General features: G+C 34.7%; 1 protein-coding gene across 1 annotated transcript in view; it reads left to right on the forward strand.

Moving 5' to 3' along the window:
* Window positions 1–21225, forward strand: part of SEC62 (SEC62 preprotein translocation factor) — a 24880-nt gene extending 3655 nt beyond the window's left edge. The window contains exons 2-8 of the mRNA XM_077763645.1: window positions 4107–4215; window positions 5149–5254; window positions 10336–10540; window positions 10774–10866; window positions 13820–13880; window positions 14807–14926; window positions 19328–21225. Coding sequence (XP_077619771.1) covers window positions 4107–4215; window positions 5149–5254; window positions 10336–10540; window positions 10774–10866; window positions 13820–13880; window positions 14807–14926; window positions 19328–19797 — 1164 coding nt within the window. The 3' untranslated portion in view covers window positions 19798–21225. The remainder of the gene's footprint in view (window positions 1–4106; window positions 4216–5148; window positions 5255–10335; window positions 10541–10773; window positions 10867–13819; window positions 13881–14806; window positions 14927–19327) is intronic.
* The last annotated feature ends 120 nt before the right edge of the window (window positions 21226–21345 follow it).

Genomic DNA, 21345 nt, shown 5'->3' on the forward strand with positions numbered 1-21345 from the left:
AGGGGGTATATACAGAGATTCTTCTGAAGGTTTATTAGTAACATGCTGTGTAATTTTAAGCAGATAATTTATCTAAGGCCCCCTCCAGCTTTCAGATTTTACTCTGTTAATTTATTTGCATTTCACAAATATTTTATACTGCTTGTATGAAGATACAAATTTATAATTTGTTGACTAACCTTTTCTTTTTTGCTTACTTCACTTGACAAATCAACCAAACTTATTTCTACTGAATATAGCAATGAAAAACATTCTGTAAGGTTGAAGACTGGCTTATTTTTTTTAAGTTTATTTATTTTTGAGAGAAACCAGGACAGCACGAGGTGGGAAGGGGCAAAAGTTGGGGGGAGAGAATTCCAAGCAGGCTCCACGTTGTTAGCGCAGAGCCCAACAGGGGGCTCAAACCCAAGAAACTATGAGATCATGACCTGAGCTAAAACCGAATTGGACACTTACCTGACTGAGCCACCCAGGGGTCCCAAAGACTGGCTTACTGGTTCTTGAGCTAATACTTTTTCTCAAAAAAATTATCCTAAGTACTGGCTAAAATAAAATGCAGCTAAAAATGTTAACTCCTATTTTATTATAGTATTTGCCTGTTGATCTATTTTAAAGTAAAAATAGTATTTAAGTAATTAAAAGAAAGTGTTCTAACCAGCTTGTATAATTTTGGATTGTGAGTTGAAGCAGCCAGCATCTTGGTATTTGGGTGCAAAGATGGCAGTCTAGCCTCAAAAACCTATTGGCTTTTCACTTTCTAAGACATTTGAGCTTATTCATTGAGCTATAAAGTTCTCTTCATTTGAGGGTTGAAGAGCTGGCTTCTTTTTTTTTTTTTTTTTTAAGATTTAAAATTTTTTTTTTTCTTTTGAGAGGGAGAGGGAGAGGGAGAATCCCAAGCAGGCTCCATGTTGTCAGTGCAGGGCTGACAAAACCATGAGATCATGACCTGAACTGAAACCAAGAGTCAGCATTTAACTGGGCCACCCAGGCACCCTTGGCTTCTCTGTATTAGTGGTGATGTTATTCCCAAAAGGTCTTCACTTTTTTGTTAGGTTTCTAGAAAAGTTATGAAAATACTCTGAAGATTTGGTCACATCAAAGGAGAACAAAGAGGGGAAAGTGCTATAGTCTAATGTATAAACAGGAAGAGAGTAAGACTGTTTTATACTCTTAAGGCTGCAGCAGGGCAGCAGTGGGAGTGACTCCGTGGTAGGATCTATCTAACCAGCTCTCCATGGTCATGTTCTCTTGATAGTCTTCTATAGAAACCTTTCTTTCTGGCTTCAGAGCCCCAGCAGATGGTACAAATTCTGTACTTTTCACTTAAAGGCATTCTACAGTATAACTTACATGTGGTATAATCATCGTTTCATAATATTTCACAAAACAAATTAGAAACTTATTAATGATTTGAACTTGAAGAAGGACCAAGGAAGGTTATCAGTTGTGTTATAATACCATTATCTTGATAGAATTCACTACATTTCTAGGGAATTACTTCAAGGGAAATTATTGACACTTATAAAAAGTATCAATGGATAAGTAACTGTGTCTACTTGGGTAAGATTATCCAAGCCCATATTTTCTGGGTCTCTTCTGTTCATTGTTGCTTAGTATCTTTAATTTACAAAGGAGGGAAAAGAAATAAAAATAGATTGAGTCTTTCTTGATGTTGTTAGAAGAGCTTGGTGAACTTTGAAGTTAATTGTTAAAGTGAGGTTTAAAAGTGTTATTGATTCATGTAGTATCAGATTCCCTACTATATAATAGTAGAATAGACTTCCATTTCTTGTGTATCCTCATATCAGATTTTACATGTGATGCCTCTGTCAACAAATCAGTAGATGAGTATATTTATACCTGTGTTTAGCAAATGGTTTGATTGAGTGCTAGTATGAGTATAGACTTGTCATGCCTAAAGTTGATGTGCTTGAGAAAAATGTATGATATGAAAATAACAATTGCTATTCTGGATAATTATAACAAAAGAGATATACCTTACAAATTTTAGTATTAACTGAAGCACCTAACAGTATTCTAGGGTAAACAGTAAGTATGTATTTTATGTATATCTAGACTTACTTCCCATGGTTATTTTTAACCAAGCGTGTACAGTAACAACTTATCAGTTAATTACATAAAACTTTACATTGACAGCAGATGTAGCAAATGAGAAAAAAAAATGAGCATATGTGGATGTAATAATAAAATAGAATTGGTTTCTACAAGCCAGTTAGTAGTAGCTCATTTTCAACTATCTGTAATATTACTTTTTTGAATACACAAATATGTAGGATATTATTTCTGATAGATGAGCCTCTTAGAAATGCATTGTATTATACAACTATAATTTAATACTATCATTTTACATGATACTAACATGTTAATATGTTTTAGCGTGATTTCAAAAATTGAAGTACAGGGGTGCCTGGGTGGCTTAGTTGGTTAAGCATCCAACTCTTGATTTTGGCTCAAGTCATGATCTCATGATTCATGAGATGGAGCCCAGTGTCAGGCTCTACGTTGATAGCCCAAAGCCTGCTTGGAATTATCTCTCTCCCTCTCTCTCTGCCTTTCCCGTTTGTGCATGCTCTCTCTCAAAATAAATAGTTTTAAAAAACACAAAAATTGAAATACAGACTTTTCCACCTTTTAGTGTGTCAAAAAGTATATTTTGTGGCTAGGCCCCAAATTATTATGATGAACCTTATAGATTTTAGTGAACCAGGAGTGTTAAATTTTGTGAATTAATTTTGTTAATAGTGTTAATTTTGAAATGCAATGTTTTAAGATTCTATATTCCTATGATACATATTTTTCTATATAAAACTAAAGATTTTTTTATTCATACAAATATTTGGTTTTTACTATAGTCTTCATTTGGATTGAATAGCTTGAGCTTTTAATATTTATTGCCACATGTAACCCACAGATGGGGTAGTTGCAGAGTATAAGAATCATACATTGTTAATTGGGCAGTTGGGAAAAGAGGATTTGGAAAATGCAGAGGAAGAAATATAAGAAGTAGCTGCCAGGTGATTTAACAACCAAAGCACAGGCTGTCACTTCAACAAATTACTCCTTTTCAGGATAAAATTGAAGCTGGTAGCTTGATTTGTTAATTGTTCCTCATTTTCATGAAACATAATTGAATTCAGACGTATCTGAAATTTGTGGGAAAACTGACATAAAGACTGATTTGGATTATTTTTTCTATTTTGTGTTATTAGAATGTCTTATCTAAAACATAACTGTCTTTAGCATTGTTTTCAGCATCCTAGATTCTTGGCAGATAATTCTTTACTAATATTTGACGCTTCATTTAAGAAACAGACTTTCCCGAAATCATTCACATTTAGATTACACATTGCTGGAAATAGTGCTTGAGTGCTCTCCGTAATGCTTACACATGTAATTAAAGACAGTACTTTTTTGTTTTCGTAGTTTATAGCACTATAACAACTTCTAAAAATATATTTATATCAGATGTATACAAATATAGACTGCTTTAATTTTCTTCAGTATATGGGTGGGGAGAATAAGTACACAGGAGTAATTGAAAGAGAATAGAATACACATCTTTAGTATCTGAAATAGTAGTATTAAGGCTCCCATGCTGGGACAGATTTCTCTGGTTAATTTGAGAATTCTTTCTACAGTTTGTTGTCCATTGTTCAGGATACATAGCTTTGACTGTTAAATTTAACATTTACTTATGACACCTGTTTCTACTTACTTTGACATTTGGGCATTCACTGCTGGCAACCTTTTATCTTTTAAATTATTCCTTTGTGGCTTATAAAAAGAGACCAGGCAAGAGTGAAGGTGAGCTAATACAAAGTAGTTATCATACTGGAAAAACAACTCAAAATAAATGGCTTAGCTGAGGTAAAGAGGCAGGTTTTGGTCCTATCAACAAGTATTGGAAAAACATGTAATTTTTAAAATCTCTATTTTGTATTTTGTATGTATTACCAGATCTGCTCCAGAGAAAACTTGAAATAAAGGCTTATACTCCACTTTAAAAGATTTGTAGGACATAAGTAAATTCAGCTCATGAATTTGTGAAGTAAATGATTACACTAAATATTCTTATTTTGCAGGAAGTTGGTGAACCATCTAAAGAAGAGAAGGCTGTAGCCAAGTATCTTCGATTCAACTGTCCAACAAAGTCCACCAATATGATGGGGCACCGAGTTGATTATTTTATTGGTAGGATTATATTAGTAAAGTTATAGTAGTGTACATATTTTATGAAGATACCTAAATTTCAGATATATAGACATTTTAAAAGTGCTTTCCAAGTATTATACAAAGATGCAGCTGGGTGATGGGCATAAGGCAATTGATTATCCTTTGATTGGAAATGTCAATGGTAAAAAGAGAAAAGAAAGTGCTTTGTAATAATATTAGTTGCAAATTTTTTTAATGGAATTTATTTTCAGTATTAATACTACGTTTTGTTCAGATAGTATATGTACTTGAAGATACATATCTTCATATATGCATATGTATGAAGATACATACAGACTTATAAAACTCTGGAATAGAATTCAGTGTGAAGCAAGTTGGTTGGAACCAGTGTAGGAGCTTTGGTTCTTCACATAATCCAAAAGACCTCATTTTAAGCTAATATCCTCTATAATATGGCTCCATAGCTTATAAATAGTGATTGAAAGAAATAATATAAAAATAAATGCTAATCTCTTCAGACCTATAGATGCTTCTAGTGATAGCAATAGATTGTTCACAGAGTTTATTTTTCAGTGGGTCATGGTAAATTAATGACAATTTTTATTACTGTGAAAGGGGAAGAGTTTTGGTTTGTTTAATCTACATTTAATTGTGATTATTTAATAACAGTGAGTCTTATAATGATTTACATGTTTTTGTTTAGAACATTTCTACATAATATTTCTTGTTTTAGTTCATATTTTTGAATGTCAGTTATTTCTCAGCATTAAAAAAATGCTTATTGCTATGTTTCACAGATTGAGGTTTTGAGGAATTGTTTATCATGATCATGTCTGACTTAATTTCCTTTGAATTTGGTTCTATTTTAAGATGCCAGAATACCTTATAAATTATTACTTAGATATTAATTCCCATGTATACATAATTTAAAATGATAAATTTCTTCTTTAGCTTCAAAAGCAGTGGATTGCCTTTTGGATTCAAAGTGGGCAAAGGCCAAGAAAGGAGAGGAAGCTTTATTTACAACAAGGGAGTCTGTGGTTGACTACTGCAACAGGTAGTGTTTATTTCTTAGTGATGGATAACATCAGTAGTAATTTCAAAATGCTTGCCATAGTCCTGAAGCTCCTTACCCATTTTTTCATTAAATGTAGTGATATTACAGCATAGCTCAAATAACTTTTACATATAACCTGGATTTTTTTCAGTACATTTGGAAATGCATTTATTTGGTATTAGACTATGATATTTTCATAATTTTAATTTGTATTATGTTACACTTATACATTTGCTAGGCTGACTGAACTGAAAGATCAACAATACAAATCTTCAATACCAGTGTCAAAAGTAACCAAAACCTCTTTCTTTTCTAGCGCAAATGGCTATGGAGTCTTTCCTAAAACTTTGGCAGGGATTCCTAATAGATCTGTTATATCTGGATTGTTTGTTTTTGTGCCTGTATGGGGTTAGTTAGTTAGGTACCCTTCCTTATTTTGTTTAGTGATTGCTCATGTATTCCTTGTAAAATCAAGGCAACTACAACATCTGCCTATTCTTGATTCCATGGTGAGGCATAGATAGTTCAGTAACATATCCATGTTTTTCATAATAGGTCTTTCTCCTTTGGGAAAAACTTCTGATGGTAAGTGGTATACAAAAACCACTTTCCTCTTAGAAATAAGTATACTGATTTTTCTTTCAGTTTTTTCTTTTGGCTTACTACTTAATAATTAAGCATATTTATAAAGATGTTAACAAACCAAATTTTGTCTTTATGACTGAACTTTATAATTGGTAGGGATCTAACATTTTAGATTATTTTATGTTTGGTAGGGACATACACGTAGTATTTGCTAATATGTTTAATGGCATTGAAAGTATCAGCCCCATAACACCTCTCTAAAAACCACTGTTTCACAACCTCGTTTTAAAACTGTGAAGTTAGGGGCACCTGCAGGACTCAGTCAGTTGAGCATCTGGTTCTTGATTTCAGCTCAAGTCATGATCCCAGGGTCATGGGGTTGAGCTCCACACTGAGTATGAATCTTCTACTTCTGCTCCTCTACCCAGCTCACTCACTCTCTCTCTTTAAAACAGAACAAAATGTTCTTAGTTGCCAAAAACTAGAGTCACTTTTGGACCTTTCAGAAACCATGAAAATTTCACCCTTAAGGCAGGAATGAGCTAACAGTGGTGTACCTCATATTTTTCTATACAACCATTTCTGTAGACATCCAAAGAGCAAATTTCCCTGCCTGCCTCAAAAATAGATTTATGTTTTACATGTGGTGTGAAAATTAAGAGGTACTATACATGCAAAAACAGAGAAGCTGGTTTGTTTAATCTACATTTATTAGATTAACCCAAGGGCACACAGCCAATAAGTGATAGAGCCAGAATTCTAAATCCAACACTCTAGCTCCATACTCCATGCTCTTAGCCACTGCAGTATACTACCTCTTCCAACTAAATGATTATGCATTTAATGAAGCAAAAATTAAGATGAAGGATTCATCTGTCAGTACTATTTGAGTATTAAATCTGTGAGCCCAGACAGAGCAGCAAGTATTAATTCACATTTCTTATCTTTTTAGGAGCCTTGATACTTACTATATGAAAAGCCCTAAAGACCTAGTGATACACTCACTTTTCATTGTGGTGGCTATTCCCCTTCATACCAGGTTGTTTATATCCTTTCTGCATAAAAGTAGAGAAGCGTAACTACCTGAATGTTTCAGAGCCACTTCTGATAACAGCCATGCTCAGCCCTCATGGGTTCCAGCCTGACTACAAATAAAACCACGAAGAGATATTTGTCTAGTCTCATTTTATGAAGCTGATAAGTAGACTTGAGGGAGTCTGAAGAAAAATAAAACAGGAAAATGTAGGATCATACACAGAGCAACCTTTTCTGATACGCTCCCTGCCTCTTAATGGCCTGCTTTGGGTATAAATCTTTAAATCTAGCACCGTTCTAACTCTGCATGTGACTTTGCATCTCCAACCCACTCGTCTAGTAATGTCTTTCTCACTCTCATTCATATCCCGCACTCATGCTCTCTTCTGGTCTTTCATTGATCATAACCTGCCATTTTCCCCAAATGGTTTTTTTCCCTCTATCCTGCCTGCCTCTCAATATAAATATCCCTCAAGTTCTGTCTCTACCATGTGCTTTTCCACAGGTCCTCCAGCCTACATTAATCTTTGTATCTAAGGTCCTACAGCATTTTAAAGTTAGTTCATACATTATAGCCCTAAACTATTTTAGAATTGTTGCATAAAAATCATTTTTAAAAATTCCTTGCCAGCCATATCTGAAGACAATTGTAGGACTGTTTTCTGCTTAAGTGTAACTCCGTAGCAATAAGCACAGTGAGCATTTAATAAAATGTCACCATTGCTACATGGGTGAAAAACAGCTGTCTGGCTTCAATAAATGTTAAACCTGAAAAAAAATGAGAGATGAGGAAAAAATATAAACAATTTAATGACTTCCCATAAGCTGCTTTTAAGAATCCATTTGTATATTCAATAGACAGTTATCAAATATCTGTTGTATTCCAGGCCCCAAGAATACAAAGATGACTGTGACTTGGTCCCCACCTCCAAAGTATACATTCTAGCCTTTTAGAGAAGACTCATGACTAATTATAATGCACTGTGTTCTGTAAGGAAGACAGGGATGAGAAAACTTCAAGAATGGCTTCACAGAGAAAAGGTTTAATCAAAATTTGAAACATAAATAGGTGATTACGCAACAAACAATGGGAGAAAGGACAGTCAGTCCTGGCAAAGGGGACAGAACATACTGGAAGAAGAAAGTAGTTCTGTGTAAATGCAAGAGAGCTTTGTGTGAGTGATTTGTACTATATGATGTGTTAAATAAATGAAGGCACTGGTTTTATTACGATACTAAATGTCATCTCACTTTTCCAATCATAGAGTGAGTTTAAGTAGCCATTCTTTAAAGACCTGTCAAGGAACATGTCAGTAATTTTACTTATTAATGAACAGATTGATGCTATAATATAATAATATGAAACCAAAGTATGTGTATATTCTGTAACTCTTAAATGAAATTTAAGGTTTTGCTATAGCAAATTTTGCTTACTTTGAGTACATGTATTCCAGGCACCATGCTATAAACAATCTACATGTGATTGTGAGATAGATAACCCCATTTTAGAAATTTTACTGAAATTAAATAATTTACCCAGTCCCACATAGTTAAGTGGTAGAGGTGGTATTTGAACTCATGTACCTGAATATGACACTTTCAACACCAATTTCATTGGTTAATAGTCTGTGGTTGACCCTTGAACAACCTGAGGCTTAAGGAGTGTCAACCCCCCACAAAGTAAAAAATCCATATTTTTAACTTCCCTCCCACTTAACTACTAATAGCTTATCATTGACCAGAAGTCTTACCAATAACATAAACAGTTAGTTAACTTGTATTTTGTATATGTGTTACATGCTGTGTTCTTACAATAAAGTAAGCTAGAGAAAAGAAAATGTTATTAAGGAAATCATAGGAAGGAGAAAATACATTTATAGGACATGCTGTATTTATTTAAAAATAATCCATGTATAAATGAACCTGTATGGTGCAAACCTGTGATGTTCAAGAATGAACTGCACATGGGTAGCAGGTGATGGTACAGTCTTTGAGGCATTTCACACAGTTGCAGAGTTTTATGCTATGTAGATCTGAACAAGTAGAAGGCCAAATGAGAAGACCTAGAAATTAGTTTTGTGGAGATGTACATGGAGTCCACCGATTGGGCAGCAGAATAAAGGCCAGCCAGGCAGTTCAAAGCAGATGCCTCAGAGGGCACAGCATAATGACCAGAAATAAGTGGTCATTGGAGGAAGAAAGCATCTAATTAACAAGTAGTATGATGTACTGGAGCAGGCATTAGTGGAGGTAGAATGGTGGATAGTCAACAGGCACAGATGGTGGCAGTGAGACTTAGTTTGTAGGTTGTGTTTTGGCAGTTGTACATTATCAAGGAAGGAATGAAGAAGCAAATCAGGAACTCTGAAACTGGACATAAGATTTGAAAGGATGGTTTTTAGGTAACAAAGGTAAGGGCAACCCAGTTTCTTGAGTAGATTGTGAGGCTAGAAACGAATTACCACTTAAGATTGACTTAATTTAGGGCCTTCTAAACTCATCAAAGAAATGAATAAAGCAAAGATATCTTAAGTAGTTTATAATCTAGTCAAGGGAGCAGACAGACATAAATTATATATTAAGTTAGAAGATGAAGGCAATGGCTAGGATAACAGGAAACAGGAGAGAGGATGGGGGTGGGTTTATAATTTTAAGAAGGATAGGGCTAGTTGAGAAGGTAACATTTGAAGGAAGTAAGAGAATGAACCAAAAGGAAATTCTTAATTGAAGGAAGAGCATTCTAGGCAAAGTGGGCATATAATGTAAAAGCCCTCAGGTAGGTATGTTTTAAAAAAGTAATTACTGAATAAAGAACAATGTATTGAGAGAAATTAGTGAAATAAGGAATACTTGTTGGTGTTTTGCCAACATATTGTACAATTTTCAGTTTGTTCCTGTAGTAGTTTTCAGAGTCCAGGAATTTCACCTCAGCATATTTAATTACTCATTACTTAATTGAAGATATTTTTTAATAATGGCAGGCTGAACCATGAGAGAAAAAAATAACATCAAGAAAAGACTGCTGAAAACATGATTGAGATCAGTCAAATCATGGGCACATTTTAAATCTGATATTTCTTAAATTGATATATTTATTTTCCCCTTATATCTGCTCTTGAATTTGAAATTTAACATTAAATAAAGCACCATCTTGACTTGTTCTTAATTCAGAGAAAAGTTTCATAAGGATAATTCCAAACCTGTAATCTCTTCTATCTAAATTATATGGTTGAAAAATAAAAATTAGGTTGAAATTTTTTATGTAATTAAATTGGCAGCACAGTTTTTTGATTAGAGGTGGGTTGACTATTTTTCCATGAATTTGCTAGTTGTAATTTCTTTCATGACTTGCAGGGTATCTTTATCTTTGCTCATTTTTTTCTGGTTTAGTGTCTTTTTTCTTTTCAGTCTATATCTGTATAATTGATAAGGGATGTAATGTCATGCCGTTTTTCCCATAGGCTTTTAAAGAAGCAGTTTTTTCACCGGGCACTAAAAGTAATGAAAATGAAGTATGATAAAGACATAAAAAAAGAAAAAGAGAAAGGAAAAGCTGAAAGTGGAAAGGAAGAAGATAAAAAGAGCAGGAAAGAAAATCTAAAGGATGAAAAGACGAAAAAGGAAAAAGAAAAAAAAAAAGATGGTGAAAAGGAAGAATCCAAAAAGGTGATTTCAGCTAAATTTAAGTAAAGATAAAAAATTATTATTTGCACATGATCACTGGCACATGAGCATTTTATAAATGCTGCGCAACAACCACTTAGGGTTATTATGAATACCATGATTGAGAATTTTTATTTCTGTGTCTCACTCAAATAGTGAAACTTTCTTTGATTATATGAATGAAAATCTTACTGTATTTGCTTTTTGTGTGTTTTTTTTCCTTCTTGTGTTTCAAGGAAGAAACTCCAGGAACTCCTAAAAAGAAGGAAACTAAGAAAAAATTCAAACTTGAGCCACATGATGACCAAGTTTTTCTGGATGGAAATGAGGTGAGAGTATCTACCTTATAAATAGAAATCCAGTTTTCCATAGGAGTTTTTAGAATTATCTTTGATGACTTTACTAAGAAAAGAAGTAATTTTGGTAAATCTAAACATGTAGATACTACTTTTTAAAAAATGAATAATTTCTCTGAAATAGCGTTATAAAAAAAGTATAGGATATTAGTCAGAATTACGTTCAGCTGTCTGTGAGTAATAGGAAACCTGAAATAACAATGGCTGAAAACAGAAAAGATGCTTGTTTCTCATCAGTGAAATCTGAAGGTTAGTACAGCTGTAACAGCTCTATGGTAGAGCTGTGTGGATCAATTAGTAAAGGTTACCTTATGGTCCAAAATTGCTAGTTAAGGGACATATCTCCTCTTTATAGACATCTTCCAGGAAGCTAGCCTGGATTGCACTGGCCAGAACGTAGTCACATGGTCATGCCTACCTGCAGTAAAGTCTTAGAAATGTACTTTTTGTACTGGTGGTCAATTGCTTATTAGCTAACATGGAGGATTTCTTTTACTATTAAAGAAAAAAGAGTAGAATGGTTAATGAAGGACACCAGTAGTTTTTTGCCTCTTACTAGTCAGACTTTACACTGACTATACACTACTTTAGAGGCCTGAGATTTCCAGTGTTACTTAATGCTTTACTCAAGGAAGTTGTTTTTATTTCTTTTGTAATGGAGGATTTGTGTGATGGTAGCCTTCCATTAAGACTGCTTAATTTAGTCATTTAACCAATACAAAACCATTAGTTATATACTGGCCATTGAATTCTTGTGAGTTTCAGGGCATATTTCTTCTTGCTATACCTAATACAAAAGTAGTATATGTAAAGTAGTGGTTCCTAGAGCTATGAGTTTGAAATTCTGGGAAAGCTTTTGAGAAAATATGTACTCTTGGTTCATTCTACACATACTTGCATGAGAATATGTAGTATGGAATCTAGGAGTGGCATGTTTGTGTGTATTTTGTATAACGTGTCCCAGGGTGATTCTGATGGAATCCTTGGTTAAGAACTACTGGAATAGAAGACCACGGGTCTTCCCTAATGTGAAAGTTCAAACGCCTTCAGTTAAATATCAAATATTAGCTGTATGCAAAGATATTTTTATAGGTGCTTGGAAAAGCATGATAAATAAGACAAATTCTTTTTTTTGGGGTGCGTATAGTCTAGCAAAGATACAAGCTTTTAAACGTATAACTGTATCATAGTTTGGTGAGTGTTATGATATGAGAATATCAGTGAAGAATAGTAAATTTAATCAAGACAGGATAAGTTGGGTCTGGAGACCTTGAACACTTGAGCTGAGTTTTGAAGGATAATTGGCAGGTTACCAGGTACACTGGGAAGGAATTACAGATCTGTTAGGTGAAGGCACAGCCCGCACAAAAGCAGGAGTGCTTGCATTCCTTTTCTTTTTTTTTTTCTTAATTTTTGGTTTAACGTTTTTATTTATTTTTGAGAGAGAACAGCACAGAGTGCAAGCCAGGAGGGGCAGAGAGAGAGGGAGACGCAGAATCTGAAGCTGGTTCCAGGTTCCGAGCTGTCAGCACAGAGCCCAACGCGGGCCTCAAAAACTCATGAATGGCAAAATCATGACTTGGATCAAAGTCAGTCACTTAACAGACTGAGCCACCCCGGCGCCCCTGGAGTGCTTGCATTCCTAAAAAGATTATATCTTGTTCTACAGAAGGCAACAGGTTTTCAAGCTTTTAAAAGTGAGAAATGTCTTTAAAAACTTGGTTTTTAGAATGCTAACTGGCAGAAGTGATATCTGTGGGTCTGATTACTAAGGGAAATGTGCAGTTTTTTAAAAAAAGAAGAATGGTGGGTGCTTGGATGGCTCAGTTGATGAAGCACCCAATTCTTGATTTTTGACTTGGGGGCACCTAGGTGGCTCAGTCAGTAAAGCATCCAACTTCGGTTCAGGTCATGATCTCACGGTTCATGAGTTTGAGCCCCACCTTGGGCTCTGTGCTTACAGCTCAGAGCCTGCGACCTGCTTCAGATTCTGTGTGGCTTGGGTCATGATCTTGTGGTCATGAGAATGAGCTCTTCGCTGAGTGTGAAGCCTGCTCTCTCTCCCTCTGTCCCTCTCCCCTGCTCATACACATGCTTGCTCTCTCTCTCTCAAATAGAAAAAATAAATTAATGTTTTAAAAAAGAGGAGTGGAACCGCCAGTGTTACAAATAGGACCAAATCAAAAAGACAACAGAGTTCTAGTCAAACTAGAATCAGGAAATGGAAGAGTACTGATATTTATAGAAACTAAGAGATAAAACTAGAAATTTTAGATGGTGATTGGAGTAGAGTTCTGGTTGCTCTGAATGAAGTAAACTTCTCTTGTGTAAAGTAAATTAAGTTTTAAAGCAGTGGTTCCCAGCTTATGGGCTACAGACCCTCCCACAAGGGAGGAGGCCATGAAATTATTGCAGGTAGTCATGAGTCTTTATGTTCACTAAGCATGGATCTTCATTAATGATTTCTTTGCATTTCATCAGTGAGAAGGAATAAGGCAGAGTTGATTGCTGCTGGATCTGTAATAGACCCAGGGCCTGGCTAGTTCTTTCTAAACTGTGCTCTTATCCCAGACTGCTTCTCCTTATACAAGTGTGCACCATTACATTAGTGACAGAAAGTTGTACGGATGCTGCTCTTGGGGTCAAAAATAAGCAATCGTTTGCACACATAAACAAATTGCTAAATACATGGGAGTACATAGAAATTTACTTAAGTGCATTACAGAACTTATAGTTTAAAAAAAATTTTTCCAACTGAATAAACCCAAAGAAACATTACTCCTGAAAGAAAGGTCTTTGGAATTTGTTTACTTAGAAACTTAGTTCTTATATGTGAAAAAGTTGGAAATGACTGTTGTATACAATATAGAAGTAAGCTTAACTTTCTAATGTAACCTTAAGCACTGGGGTTTCTTGATTCTTCTAGGTATTTGTGTGGATATATGACCCAGTCCACTTTAAAACATTTGTCATGGGATTAATTCTTGGTAAGTACAATCTCTAAAATTTAGAAAGGAAAATAAAAGTGCAGAAGCCATAGAGAAAAATATTTAACATAAAATAGTTATCTTAAAAGAGATATATTTCAAATAAGGTCAGAAGTTAAATGACAAGCTGAGGAAAATATTTACAAGACATTAAAGCAAAAATGAAGAGATTAACAACCTGGTAGAAAAATGGTAAAGGTGGCCCACAGATAAAGAAATACAGTGATCAGTAATCATGAGCAGTAAGGTAACTTAGCCTTGAAGGAGTTAAATAACTTGTCCAGAGTTACTTAGTTTATAAATGATAGAGGTAGAATTTGAATCCTGGTCTTTCTTGCTTTCTAAAGACCTAAAACCATATTTCTGATTTCACCTGATTATTCCATGTGGTTCCACTATACTTAGAAAAAACTGGAGCTGCTTGTATCCAGTTTCCCTAACTATTGAAAAACCATCAGAATACCTGTTGAGCATTTCAGTTTGTAGGTGTCAGAGCTTCGCCCCAGACTCAGAATCTTCACAGTGGAATCACTTTTTGATTTAGTGTTGTTTGGTGTTGGTTTCTTTCAGCTTCTCTATGTAGCAGACAGATACATTCAGACAATAAGATAGACCTTACTTGAAAGCAAAAGTTGATCATTTAAGGAGCTAACAATTTCACATTTTTAAACAACAATTTTTTCTAATTATATGTAATTTATACTAGAAAATTCCTAACCTCCAAGAGTAGTTGTTTAAAATGTTAGGCTGAATTATGTGAAATAGCTGATAATTTACCATCTTCTGTCTATAAAAATGGCAATTTTATGTTTTAATGTTTATATTTCAGTTTTGACCCCTAGGAATGTAATCACTGTTATTGCAACCAAGCCATTTAAATTTTAATCTAAAAGTTTTCTATGTAACTTTATCATTTCTTATTCTAGTGATTGCAGTGATAGCAGCCACCCTCTTCCCACTTTGGCCAGCAGAAATGAGAGTAGGTGTTTATTACCTCAGTGTGGGTGCAGGCTGCTTTGTAGCCAGCATTCTTCTTCTTGCTGTTGGTAAGTATTACTGGTAAATTTGATCTCAGTAAGGTAGATATCAAGTAATTTGGGTTATAATATGGAGCTTCAAGTAAAGCCTAATAGCAACACTAATGTAGGCACATCAAGAATTTTATGGACCTACGTTTTGGGTCACATCCCAAAACACACTCAGGCTTGAGGTAGAAGACGTACCTGATTAAATTTGGACTGTTGTGAAGAAAAAGTATTTAATGTGTCTTCATCTGCATGTAGATATGTTTTAAAGTTTAGCTACAGAGACTTTACTATTTTTATGATGGTTGATCACTTATTAGACATAATCATTTTAGTAAGACATTTTTATATTTTTACTTAAGGCAAATGAAACTTGTATTAAATATTTAAATTCTATAAGCTCAATAAATATATATTCAATTCAGTAAATGCCATTTTGGGAAAAATTTTGCACCCATGCACCAAAATAAATTCCAGATGTATTAAGGTGTTTTAAAATGGTTTTTATTTTATTTTATTTTATTTTTAAATACTTTTATTTATTTCTAGGAGAGAGAGACAGTGTGAGCAGGGGAGGGTCAGAGAGAGAGGGAGACACAGACTCTGAAACAGGCTCCAGGCTCTGAGCTGGCAGTCAGCACAGAGCCCGACGCGGGGCTCGAACCCACGAACCGCGAGATCATGACCTAAGCGAAAGTTGGACGCTTAACCGACTAAGCCACCTAGGCGCCCCTAAAATGGTTTTTAAAAATCAAACAAGGAGACTAATGTTTTATTACACGTCTGGATGAATGGGGTCTTTATAGCTAAAAACAAAACAATATAAAAATCACCTACTTCAAATGAGGAAATTAAAAACAATTGATTAATAAATAGATAAAAAATTCTTACCACTAGTAGTAAAACAGTAAAGTTAAGATAATGAAGTGGGTTTTTTCCCTGTTTAATTAGGAAGTTTTTGTTTTAGTTTTTCCTGGAATGGAGATACTCAGGGCACCTGGCTGGCTCAGTCAGTTAAGTGTCCAACTCTTGATTTTGGCTCAGGTCATAATCCCACAGTTCCAGAGATCAAGCCCTGTGTCAGGCTCCGTACTGACAGCACGGATGCTGCTTGGGATTCTTTCTTTCATTCTGTCTCAAAATAAATAGATAAGATAAACTTTAAGAAAAGAAAAGAAATGGAATCCGTTCCAGGGAGGATCTGACTGAAAGGAAATGCAGTGGTGATAGTGGTGATAGTTGTGAATAATTTTAATATTGTACTTTATACTTGTTTGTATTTTTTACGAGTATATTACCTACCATGAAAAAAACATATTATTTTACTTAAAATGCTAGTCTTTGAAGCTATTTCCAAATAGGGTATGGAGATTTAATTTAACTTTTTACTTTGAGAAAGAAGTGAGAATTTTTCTCAGATTATGTAAAGTTGTGTATTGATATTTAAACTTAATATACAGTGTATAATTCCTTGATCCATCTAGATTTTATATTGGTATATGGTACTAAGTTCTGATTATTTTCCCTAAATGACAAATCTACGTTTCCATCAAGACATAAGTCCATACTTCCTATACAAAAAGAAAAAACATCGTATTATTGACCTAATATCTGACATACTTTGACCAAGATTATCTGAACTGAGCACATGTTATTCTGAGGTTCTGTGATACATAATAGATTACTGTGTTATAAAACATTATTCGTATAGCCCTAGCAATTTGACTTTGCGTGTCTCTTCACCCTGGACATAAGATGTCCTGGGTTAGTGCCACTAATTGGACCCAGTAGCTTATGTAGTATTTTCATTCAGCTTATCATGTTTATGGGCCTCTGTTTTTTCTCTGTGATCTCTGATGTGTGAAGCTTTCTTCACTCACCTTTCATATTTTCCATCTTCTAGCTTAGTTACCTTGAGAAAATCCCCTGATGGTTCTACAGGTAACACAGTGCATTTGTGGGCCAAGAAATGATATCTTAAGATTGTGAAGCAGCTAACTAGTGGTAGTATACTACCTGCATCAAGAATGAGAAGCTATAAACTTTGATCTGACATTAGATAGAATCAAATTGTATCTTCTGGCTCTCAAATCCCTGAAAATTTTGAAGCTCTTTCATTTTGCTCTTTAAAATATCACTTTTTCAGTAGTGTTGTCTATCATCTTTCATTTTAAATATACTGTGGATTTAAGTATGCATTATAGATTAAATAATCTTGTAAATTAAACCAGAAAGCAAACCCAACATTTTGTTGCTTCTATTAGGCACTGCAATTCCAAATATACATTCAAATAGTTTTGATGGGTAGCCGACTTACAGACTGGATATTTAGTTTATATTATCCTATGAAGTATTGTATATTAGTGAAAATATTCAATTTGGTGCTACTCTGAATATGTATAAGACCTTTGGCAGTTTTCTAAATGTGTCCTGTTTAGTATAAGGATGGTGTAAGAGTACATATCACAGTGGTTTGCCCATGATTCTTCCACTTTTGTCCCTGGTAATCTAATACCCCATAGAGGAAGAACTGTAAAACCTGTTAGGATTCTGCTATGCCCAGTTTATATATGTGGAAAATTTAAGTTTCATTTTTGCCATTCCATATTGCTTTTTCTTAGATTTGAGTCAAGAGTTCGTATTATGGACCATTGGTCTTATAGCCCTACAAAGTCTATAATAGTATCATAATTTTATTTGGAGGAAAAATGTGTAGCCTCCTTAAAAGACATTCATTATTTCTTTTATCAGTGGAATTTATTCTAAAATCATAATTTCAAGCATATTTACCATTTGTATTTGTACTACAAAAGATATTGTGTAGAGTCTTCAGAATATTTATGTTCTTTGTGAAAATAGAAATTACTACTTCAAAAAGTCAAAGCTATAACTATTTCCATGTATTTATCCAAAGCAGAATAATGAAGGAGGCACAGGTGGTTGAGCTTTTTTCAAAGCTAATGTGAAAATGATGATATAATTGTAAAGAAAATGAAAACCAAACCAAAACAAAATCATAATCTGACATAATTGTCCATAATATTCGCGTGATCGTTATGACCTCAAAAAACAAAACAGGAAAATCACATAGCTCTGTATAACTGGTAAATTAAGAGAACACTATATGTAATACTAGGGTTTGTGTTTTTGATAACTTATTACTATAAACTTCTCAAAATCTTCCATTATCTAACCACAGTTTTGATTTTGAGAGTAATATCAAGTGCTTTTTATTTAAGCAGTCTGGCTTTCATTAGCACAGTATTGTTTTCTAATATTAGGAGAGGAATCATCCTTAAATAAGCAGAAATGACATATTACCAAAACTGTAGCTAGAAAAATGTTCTTTTATTGTTCAGAAGTGTGTAATTTTACTTAGAAGACTCACCATTTAGAGTATGCACATGCCATGGACCCATGAAATACTTAGGGCCCTTTGGAAATGTATTTCATTTCTTTTAAAATCAGCAGTAGTGGGGTTCCTGGGTGGCTCAGTATGTTGAGTATCCAACTTCTGGCTCGGATCATGATCTTGAAGTTTGTGAGTTCGAGCCCCACATCAGGCCCTGGAGTCTGTGTGTCTCTCTTTCTCTGCCCATCCTCCGCTCATACTCAACTCTCTCTCTCTCTTAAAAATAAATAAGCATTAAATTTTTTTTTTAAAATCAGTAGTAATATATGCACATGTATGTAATAATAAACCTATGAGGTATTATTTTATGTTTATACCACTATGGTCAAAAAGAGTATAATTTTTAATAATTTTCTACAGAGGAATTGCCTCACAAAGGCAAAAGTGCCTACTAGAGTCCAGGAAAGTCAGGATGCAGACTTGCTTTTTCCCTTTTAAAGGCTTCTTTTTTTTTTTTTTTTTAAATGTTTTATTTACTTCTAGGAGAGAGAGAGAGAGAGGGACAGCGTGAGCAGGGGAGGGTCAGAGAGAGAGGGAGTCACAGACTGAAACAGGCTCCAGGCTCTGAGCTGGCAGTCAGCACAGAGCCCGACGCGGGGCTCGAACCCACGAACCGCGAGATCATGACCTAAGCGAAAGTCGGACGCTTAACCGACTAAGCCACCCAGGCGCCCCTCCCTTTTAAAGGCTTCTTAAGACATCCTTCATCCTAACTTATTACATCTATTACCATTTTCTTACACCATGGTCTCACGCATCCTGAAACATCCAGCTGTGCTTATTGATGTACGACATAGCCAGGTGTGCCCTCAGGATTGGAGCAGAATGCTCTGCACCTGGAATACTGTGGTTGCTGCTAGACTAGTCAGGATTTCATTGTTTGTATATAAGGTACATGTGACGTGCAAATAATAAACTCTGAATGTTTTCTCAGTTTTTTATTAACAAATACTCCCTGCTATCTGAGTCAATGCTTTACTTATTCAGTTAGAGCCATTTTTCTCCTACAGCTCGTTGCATTCTGTTTCTCATCATCTGGCTCATAACTGGAGGAAGGCACCACTTTTGGTTCTTGCCAAATCTGACTGCTGACGTGGGCTTCATTGACTCCTTCAGGCCTCTGTACACGCATGAATATAAAGGACCAAAAGCAGACTTAAAGAAAGATGAGAAATCTGAAACCAAAAAGCAGCAGAAGTCCGACAGTGAGGAAAAGTCAGACAGTGAGAAAAAGGAAGAGGAAGAAGGAAAAGCAGGACCAGGGAGTCCTGGAACAGAAGGCTCAGGGGGAGAACGGCATTCGGACACAGACAGTGACAGGAGGGAAGATGACCGGTCCCAGCACAGTAGTGGAAATGGGAATGATTTTGAAATGATCACAAAAGAGGAACTGGAGCAGCAAACGGATGGGGATTGTGAAGAGGATGAAGAAGAAGACAATGATGGAGAAACAACTAAATCTTCACATGAAAAATCATAATCTGACTAATTTGGGACTAAATAAGTGCAAGAGGTTGGATTTTCTATGTTGGCTGATCATCCTAATGTACACATGACATTTGTAGCATTCTTAAAATCCATTTGCTGAAATGTATTTGACATCCCAGCAGTTATTCAGTCCTTCATTTCATAGAATACTATTATTGGTACAGTCTAAAGCCATTTATAAGTTGTATCTATTTGATAATTTTCAATAAGTAGGTCTTAATCGTTTTGATAGTTATCAAAGATGCATTTTCCACAATGATATTTAGATGAATGGCATTTTTGATAGTTGTATGGCTTTTTACTGTTAGATTAATTAAAATAACCAAAAGGGATAAAAGAGAACACCAACATTTCAGATTCTGCATAGTTATATAGCCATTTCACAGTTTCTTTAAAATGAAATGCTTAAACTCCTTGTTCTTGATAGTTAAGCTTTGGTTGATTGTAAAAGTATACCAGGGAATTTCTAGGATTCTGAGTTAGCAGGGTTCAAAAGCATTTTGTGGAAACAAGCCAACTAGTAATGATGCAGCAACACTTTTAGTTTAGCTACAAATTTTCCTTTTCCAACTTAGGAAATCCAAACTGATTTGTACATCTGACTCAGAGAAAGATAGTCATCTCTATCAGAGAAAGCAAACAGCATTGGTTGGAAGGCGATGGCTCTTCCCATTTTCTTGTCGTAAAGTAAAATGTATTCTGTACATAATTTACAAATAAACATTTTATTTTAATTGTTACTTATTTAGACATTTTTCTCAACACTTAAATTTGTAAAATTAAGACCACGTAAGGGTATGTTTTTAGAGAAATGAAAGTTTCAATAACCCACAGAACATCTGTGCTCTTTCTACAGCAGCTTCGGTTTTGTGCCAACATTCCATGTATTTGAATATGAGTTAAAAAGATCCTTAATAAATAAGAGCAGACTTAAAGTAGCTGTTTGTACGCCTTAATGTTCACTTTGATTTATCTTAAATCAATACATTCAGAAAGGAGGTACTGTATTACCAGACCAGGAGGCACTGCTATGAAAGATAATTTACTGTTCTAAAATATCAATTTAAAATAAAGAACCTAAAAGAAAACATAAGAGAACCATTGGACTCTTAACTGGCTTGAACTAGTTTTGCAGCTGGATTTTATGTCTTGCATACCTTAGTTACAAATCTTTCAGAAAACTCTTGTGTTTACCTATGAGTATAATATCATTCCTTGGACTTAGACACGTCTAAAATGATAATGAATGTTAAATTATTTTCCTTCAGTCACAGTGAGAGCATTTTGCTTTGTAGTTCAAATAGGTGTTGTGGGTAGGTCGTTTTTTTTCTTTAGGCTGTTTCCCATCTAGTGTCTGATTAAAGATGTTGAATTTTTCTAATTGTGAAAAAATACATTTTCTGTATACTGACACATTTTATTCAACATGGCTTGACTGCTTCTTTATAGTATTCCTTGTAAGTGGACACAGAAGTACAGCTTTTTGATGTTAATGCAACTCTGTCAAGGCTGCAAACAGTCATCTTAAAAGTTTCCTCCC

This window comes from Crocuta crocuta, unplaced genomic scaffold (genome assembly GCF_008692635.1).
Source record: "Crocuta crocuta isolate KB4526 unplaced genomic scaffold, BGI_CrCroc_1.0 scaffold433, whole genome shotgun sequence".
Classification (NCBI taxonomy): domain Eukaryota; kingdom Metazoa; phylum Chordata; class Mammalia; order Carnivora; family Hyaenidae; genus Crocuta; species Crocuta crocuta.